The sequence below is a fragment of the Meleagris gallopavo genome, chromosome 1 (assembly GCF_905368555.1).
Source record: "Meleagris gallopavo chromosome 1, MGAL_WU_HG_1.1, whole genome shotgun sequence".
Lineage (NCBI taxonomy): Eukaryota > Metazoa > Chordata > Aves > Galliformes > Phasianidae > Meleagris > Meleagris gallopavo.
Window position 1 is genome coordinate 177,625,425 of NC_139404.1, and position 8,360 is coordinate 177,633,784.

General features: G+C 48.2%; 1 protein-coding gene across 1 annotated transcript; it reads right to left on the reverse strand.

The window, feature by feature from the left end:
• Positions 1–1,707: 1,707 nt before the first annotated feature.
• C1H11orf87 (chromosome 1 C11orf87 homolog) lies at positions 1,708–7,682 on the reverse strand. The gene is given in 3 exon segments (XM_085216243.1): positions 1,708–6,728; positions 6,731–7,137; positions 7,419–7,682. Coding segments are annotated over 2 exon segments (465 nt in total). The 5' UTR covers positions 6,999–7,137; positions 7,419–7,682; the 3' UTR covers positions 1,708–6,531.
• Positions 7,683–8,360: the final 678 nt, after the last annotated feature.

Genomic DNA, 8,360 nt, shown 5'->3' on the forward strand with positions numbered 1-8,360 from the left:
TAGAAGCAGCTACTTTTCCTTACAGTGATTCTTGTTATGAAAGAATGACGATTTTTCAGCAGTTTCAGCTTGTAGTCTAGAGCTGGCAGTTTAATCAGAAATGTGATGTTTCTCCAGAGCCAATGGGCCGTGTCGGGACACATGGCAGGATTTCTCAGGCTGTTTGAAGCCCTGCTCTTTCTCAAATGCTTAGTAGCAGAGATATGCATAAAGGTATGATAATGTTAGATCAAAAGGAGAGAAAAGTCTTACAGAATCTTTGTAGAAATCAAAGGAAATGATCATTTAGAGAGAGAAATCCTGCTTTGTTAGAGAGAGGTAAGGAAGAAGCAAGCCCAGCAAATGTAGCTCATCCTAAGGAAAGACTCACAAGAATAGCTGTCCAGTGGAAAATCAGATTCAGAATGAATTGCAGGCAGTAAAGAAAACTAAAGAAAGGTCACATACAGGTAACACCCAGGTTGTTCCCTGCTGCCCCCTACTGGAGCTGGATACAGCCCATGAGCCGAATCACGGGAGAAATCCGCAAATACTACAGAAATACTGAGGGTAGCAGTCAGCAGTCCGATTGCACTGGCAAGGGATGGACAGCCAGCAGCAGGTGAGATCTGTGTAATCTTGGACCTCACTGAACTTGAGAAGGTTTTGCCATCAGCTTCATTAGTGGTGGAATTATTCCCAAGAACTTTCTACTTCTATATCCTTAATACCTTAGTCAGCACTCTGCTCAAAGCCACGCAGGACTGTTATGAGACAAGTGCTGTGAGTGATGAAATGGTGAAATAAGCATAAGTCTTCTTGGCTCTCCTTCATAATACGCATTCCACTTCAACTTAAAAAAATTCTATTGAGCCTCTCGGCGTGGCTGTTGAAGCACCTTGCCCAGCCATCCATCTCCCAGCTGTGCCGTGTGCCACTTCGATCTGGCTGCCAAATGTAAGCACTTGAGTAATTCGAGCCAGGTGATCAGCATAAAGACTCTCTTAATTGGTATTATGGGATCAGCACTTTCTTAGTGCATATGAGGCTTATTTGATTCATATTAGGGCTGCATATTTGCAAATTCCTGGTCTTTATTTAATAGGTAAGTTACATATTTGTTACTACATAAATAGCTTAGAAGTTGAAGGACTAACAACAAAAGAGTGACAGAGCCAGGAATAAAATTTAAAGGTGCTTGCTTACAATTATGAATTTATCCTCCAGCACGTATTGCTTTTATTGTGTTACTGAGCTCATAGTTTCTGCTTCTAATGTGGTACACTTACCCCTTATTTACAGTGTTCTTAATCCCCTAGGATCCTTTATTATTTTTAGATTACTCGGTGTCTGAAAAGTTTTAGCCTGTATTTTGTCAGTGATTGTGTTTTAGTGCTTATTGCAAAGCTAAAATCATAAGCAAAAGGCAAACTGCCTCTAATACATGAATTCCTTCAGATGATTTTTGGTAAGCATTTTGCTTGGTTGGGGGTCTGAAGAGAACAAAGAATTCCACTGAAACCAACAAAACCTGTATGATCTTGTTCTGCTCTACAATGTGAAATTTTTCTCTGTGTATTTTGCAGTACTTGCTTAAAAATCTTTGTCCTCTTTAGAAAAGTGAAATAATGAACAGATTATATTGCTCCATTTCAAAGAAGAAAACAACGAAGAAAAGCCAACTGGATAATCAGAAAATATAAATAAAGACAATTTCTACTGACAGTGTTCTGATCCAAATATTTATTTCCTAGCTCATACAAAATTGACGCTTGTGGAGGTACCGGGCTGGAAAACAAATGATTCTAGTTATCCACAGAGAATATATGGTACCAGTGAAGCAATGAAGCCTGCTTTGACATGAATGAGAAATATTACAGGTAATTTACAAAATGAGATCCAGTGTCATATAGAAAATGACGTTTTGGAGAAACAGTGTCGTGAAGGAGGCTGATATTTGTCTGCTGAGGCTGCAAGGAATCCCCCTTCACCCAGTCAGGCAGTGGACGGAGAGGCTTCCCCTCCACCTTGGCAGGAACTGCACCTGTGTGCTTGCCGGACAGTCAGCTCTCCCCACAGGGCTCCTACGCCTTCCAGTCTTCACAAGTTCGTAGCACATTTGCTGTGCTGTGGAGTTTGGCTGGATACAGAGCAGAGAACTACATGTAAAAAACTGAAAACAGAAAGATGCTCTGTTCTACTAGGAATTTATTTAGTGATCAGATGGAAAATTTGGCTTCAGTGAAAAAAAGAAGTCAGATACCAGAAAGAGATGAGAAAATCAGTCCTGGATAAAAGTAGTTCTAATACTTAACATAAAGGTTTGTATATGAGTCATGCCAATTTCTATGTAGATGAGAACTGTAATGGAACGGTGTCTAAGTCATTATAAATTTTGCTATTTACACAAAAGAGGAAAAAGAAATTTTCCTATTTCATTTTTCATGTTACCCTCCATACCTTGCATACTTGTTAAAATGCAGGGTTTCAACTACCCATAGAAAAAATACAAACGTGCAGAGAAAATGACTACTAGAAAGAAAAGAGCAACCAAGAACCATAACTAGATTTGCAATAATTCAGTCCTGTCCTAAGGAGTTAGATCATGTTCTTTTTCCTTTCTACATAAAAGTTGCATTCATAACAACAGAACAAGAAAAACACAGTTGCTTCAAAACACTGGGCATAGAGATCCAGAAACAAGATAGCAACTACTGAGAAATGCTGTGGAAAACATTACTCACGTAATAACTTGCTATTTACATTGAAGAGTGTAGCTTTTAAAATTAATTAAAAACTAAAGGGAAAAAAATAATAAAAATTAAAAAAAAAATTAGTCAAAGGACAATTTGGCCTATAAGGTGGAATCTCTGTTCTTTGCTTTTGTCTAGCAGATCTTTTGAGATATATATCCACGCATACACAGATATACGTCTGGGACAGATTTATCAAAAGCTAAAACATGTCTGGGTGGTGAGCTGGCAAATCTCATCTCAGAGATTACTTTTGCAGCAGACAGCCCCCCCCGCAGCAGAAATGCTGGACTGATACATGTGAATGAAATGACTCTCCCTGCCCACACACCGGATCCACACACACACATCAGTCTGTCAAAGCAGAGCTGACCACAGCTCTGGATCCCGGCCCTCGTACACAACAGTCCCATTCCCACTGAAGCACAGGGCTGGGCACAGAGCAGGGCTGCGGGATGCCACCACCCGTTGTGTGGACGATGAGCAGGTTCCAGCTCCCTTTGCAGGTGGAGCTGAGATAAGCAGCAGCTCCAGGGACGCTCCGCAGGATGAGGAACCATCGGCTCGTTGGGACCCGGCTTCTGAGCAGCCCTACGCACCCAGTAACGGCAGTCATGCTCCCTCAGTGGGATAACTGGGCCGGGCCGTGAGCACCACAGCACTCCTTCTTATAGCAAGACGCTGTCCAGCAGCAGGCTCTGATTCTGATTTCGAAGCGGGAAAATCCAGCAGAGGATGTGGACCTCACCAGAGGAAGGACGGTCTGTTCTCCAGCTGTCCAGGCTCCATCCTAACTTGCCAGAAAACAGTGCAAATTTCTAACAGTTCACAGGAAAAAGAATGTCCATACTGACAGGGTATAAATCCTTCCTTACGTACGAGAATGGTACATACCCGGCATCTCTATCAAATATCGTAGAAAAGGTTACACAAAAATAGTTAAATATATGGATACAGATACATAGATATTACACTTGCATAAAATATGTAGATTCAAAACCCTTTGGGCAGTTTCACAGTTAGCTGAAAATGTATGCTTTAGAAATATGAACAATTTCCTACACTTTTCTAGTTTAAGTAGGAGGGGAAAGGGAAGAAGCATCAGCCTTATTAATACTGAATGCTAAGTGCAGGAATTTAGCTGTAGCTGTAGGGCTTTGAAGCAATTGATTTGACAGAACCTCCAAGCATAAACTCTGTTTTAAAAATCCACATTTATTCCCTAGATCGCTTATTGTTTCATGAAAACGAAAACCTACGTGCCCTGCTTGTATCAACTAGATCTCCTGAGACCGCTCAATGAAACCTCGTAAGCTCACAATACTTCAAGGTAGGGTCATGCACTGGGAGTACACATGAGCCTTATTGCAGCATTTCTGTGTGATAACAGGAATTCATAACTTCTCACATCCTGTAGAATTTAACTTTAGAAATGCAAAACCTTGAATGACACCACAAGAAGCTCACAGTTCTGAAAAAATTAAAGTCAGTATGAAATTTTACTTATAGACCACATAATTTACACAGATTTACATAAATACAGAGATATTAAAATATTAAATCAAACCTAATTAACAGAGGATAGAGGTTTACAAGATAACATTTTAATTTATTACATTTCTGCAACTATTCTTAGTGTCATGAGATTATATAAATAATATATATATCTATATATCCATAATATGTATAAAGATATATATATTTCCATCCTTTTTTTTTTCCTCAAAAATAGGGCAATTTTATAACTGCAATGAGATGTGACAAGCAGTACACTTCTGGGGAATTATTGCATGCCTTGAGTGCATAAGGCAGAAGGAAGAGTGTCTGACTAGAGACGCTAAAGAAGTGAAACCATCAACCAGAAATGCACTGGAGTGATTTGGAACATCTTATTGCTTTTATAAAACTCAAAATTATATACTGATTTTTAAGAAAAGGCACAAAATAAAGGGGAAAATAATATCTCTCTATTTAGTGGAGATCACGATCAGGAAGCTCCGTTACTGTTCACTGAACACTCCTCACTGTCCTAAATCTATTCCCTGTGGTGCAATACTGTGTTGCGGTTGCATAAGGAGGTTAAACACAAAAGTTCATGCATCCTTTATTAGGGGAAACAAAACAAAGCCCATTTCCTTGCCCAGTAACACAGCAGTAGCCATTAGCATCTGGTCACACCAGGGAGCATCGGCCATCACTCCCACCACACCATACCACCAACACCGGGTTCATTTCTGCACCAACCTCAGCTGGTAGAGCAGCTCCTGGAGCTGGATGCTACTGCACCCACCTGGGTGCTAGAGGCACGCATTGAAACCCAACAGGAATTTTCCACCAAGCAAGATCACAAAGGGGTAAGACAGGGTTAAGAGAAGCACTGCCTTGAAACCCCTGCATATTGGTGCTGTCCATGGACTATGGAGCGCTGTGGCACCCTTTTCTCTTTTCACCTTTGTGCTGCCTGCACAAGGGTTCTCCAACCCAGCAGTCACACCAGGGGGCAGAGAACAGCAGAATGTTACAACCTGTGGGCTACAGCTACCTCACATCACTCTGAATGCCAAGATATGGGGAGAGAAAAAAAAAATTTAGAAAATCCCTCAGGATTACTCTTCGTTTGCTGTATTTTTCAGATGTTAATATGCACAGCAGAGGGCTGCCTCTGCTATGATACCACACAAGACGTTTCAAAGTTCAGATACGGCACTCTGTTAAGGCACCTTCAAGGAATGGGCTTTGATTTAATCGCTAAACAAAGCTGCACCGGACGCTGCCCCACACTCCTCCAGCACACACAGCACCAGCAGCACCGCACCTGCCCACACTGACAAAAGCACTGCTGTTCGCTAGGGAGAAACCACACTTCCAAAATAAATACCTGCTGGGCATTAAGAGCTGATATTTTGCACAACTGCCTGGTTAGTTCCCCAGAAGAGGAGAGGCAAGAAATTTAGTGTTGTCTGTCCTTAACTGCTTACTAGATTAGAAGGGATAAAAATACATATCAGCCTAAAAAAGTAGAAGCTGGCCCCGTTCTGCTGCAGGATTCCTTGCTGGGAGGTGAAGCTTTAACTGCAGCGTGGTTGGAGCAGGATGCCTGGTGCAGAACAGGGTTTGTTTTGGGACCCCCAGGAGGAACAAGGCCATCTTCCCCCTGAGGTGTATCACCTCATGCCACCACACAGAATGGCAATGGTTTCAAGGGTTGTGTCATGGGGAGGGCATTTAGAGATGACAGATGCTGGGGGGGAGAGGAAAGCTGCAGCTGGAGGATGGGGCCGCAGGGCACTGCAGTTCACCTAAACCCAACGGGGGGTGGGTGTTACTCAAAACAAGATCCAGTCCTGGAGAGGAGCGAGAAGGGTGGGCCAGGGGCACAGGTCCAAGCACAACAGAGAGCTGCTCCAAGAAGACAGGGGGATCCCAAGGCACCCGCCTGACCTGCCACTCCCCCAACTCCACACCCCAGCCACGCCATGCAGTGTGACACTGGGGGCAGGGGGGATCCAGTAGTGGGATCACCCCAGCCCTGGAGGTAACAATGTCTAGGGAAAAGGGACCTCTGCCCCTGACTCTCTCCTCCAGGCTAGGTATATTGTCGCTGCGTGCAGGTCCTTCTCCAGCACAAAGACGCATCCTTTCCTTGCACAGTCAATGAGAAACGCGATGTGATCTGTCATGCGCTTGGATCATGGGCTTGTTCGTTCATTGGAATTAGCAATGTTTTCTTCTTCTTTGAGGACTAGAATAATCACTCCGGTATTTACAAAGATGCTTTCTCCCGGGCTCCCCTAAACCATCATGACAAAATCACCGTCTGCAAGAGCCCCATGCCAGCTGTGTCCAAAGCTGCCTGCGCTGACTGGGAGCTGGGGGCTGCCGTGGGGGGGGGGCGCTGGATCTCCGAGTCCCGGGGGGGTCTTCCCAGGCGGCTGTCTCTCTCCGGGGGGGTCTCTCCCGGTGCGGGGTGCCGGCTGCCGCTGCCGCTGCTGCGGCACAGTGGTCCCGCTCGTACTCCTCCTGTGCCTTCTGCATCTTCCGCTTCTTCATCTTCCTCTTGTGGATGTGGAAGGTGGTGAGGGAGAGGAGGATGAGGCAGAAGATGAGGGTGACGAGGACGATGAGAACGAGGGTGGAGGAGAAAGACTGAAAGAGCTGACCCACTTGCGTGATGCAGGTGCTGCTGGTGTTCGAGGTGGCAGACGTCCTGTTCAGGAGACAAGGCGGCAGCGACAGCCTCAACTCCTTGGAGAGCTTGGCACTCATTGAGGAGGCTTCGGAAGACGAGGATCTTCCTCCCCTCTCTCAAGACGCCGGAATTTCAGTGGGGGCCGGGCTCGCTCCCGGCAATGCCCGCGGTGCCGCCGGCTCAGCCTCGCGCTGGCTCTAAACGCGACCGAGCAGCCTGCAAAGGGAGCGGGACCGTCAGCGCTGCCCACCCTGCCTGCCGCCCCGCCCCGGGCACCGCTGCGGCAGCCCCCGGCCCGCGCCCCGCCACGGAGCCAACGCCGGCGGCCGGGGCCGAGCCGCGGGACGGGGCGGGGGCGGGGGCGGCCGAGGCGGACACCCCGCGCACCGCTCGCCCCAACTAGTTGCCGCGGCGGCGGCGAGGGAGGGGAGAGAGGGAGGGAGTCCGCCGCCGACCGGACCCCGCAGGCCGAGCCGACCGCCCCGGGAGCCCCTTACCTGCGGCGGCGAAGGCGGCGAGAGAGCGCCCGGGCGCCGCGGGCGCTGGGGGGCTGCGGCAGCGCGGAGTGAGGGCGCGGAGCGGAGCCGCTTCGGGAGCGCCGCCCGCAGCCTGGCACCGCCCCGCCCCTGACGTCACGCCGGGCCACCGCCTCCCCTCGCACGGCCGCGGGCACGGGGCCTCGGGTGCCGATCGGGTGCCGGTCCGCGCCGCGGGGACGCGTTCTTGCCTGGCGGCGCGCGGCTGTCCCGTGCCTCCGCCTGCGGGCTGCGCCCGCCCTGGCGCGCCGCCACCCACAGGTTGCCTCGGGGCGTCCGGCCCTCCCGACGTGCCGCCCTCGGGACCGGTGTGTGCTGGCGAGCCAGGGCCGCGGTGTCTGCAAAAGTGGCCGAGGCTCCGTGTGCGGCGGGGTGTTCGTCTGCAGCGGGGGTGTGGGCTGCCAGTGGTTCCCAAATAGAAGAGACCTTGGGATTTGAAGAATGCTTTCACTAGACATACGGGGCCAGAAAGATATTTACCTTCAGGATGAAGCTCCTCAGTTTTCCAGAAGGAACAGTGGTGGGGTTGTGGATGACTGCTCGGGGCCCAGTGGGTGCCTTCAGTCCCATGCTTATGCTCTGACAGGGAACCGGGAGCAGGGTCACTGTATGGCACCAGTGGAAGAAACAGAACTTCAAGGAAAAATAGAGGCTGTCTTCTGCTGGCCTGGAGCCACTTGAGAAGCCTGGGGGAAAGCCTGTACCAGGAGGAAAAGGATCTGGGATGTTAGCTGATAGCAGGCTGAATGTGAGCCAGCACTATGGCCGAGTGGCCGAGGAGGCCAATGTCAGGGGTCATAGAAAGGTTTGGGTTGGAACGGACCTCAAAATAATCTTTATCTAGTTCCAGCCCTTACGTGGGCTTGTATCAGCAATAGTGCAGCCAGCAGGAACAAGGAGGGG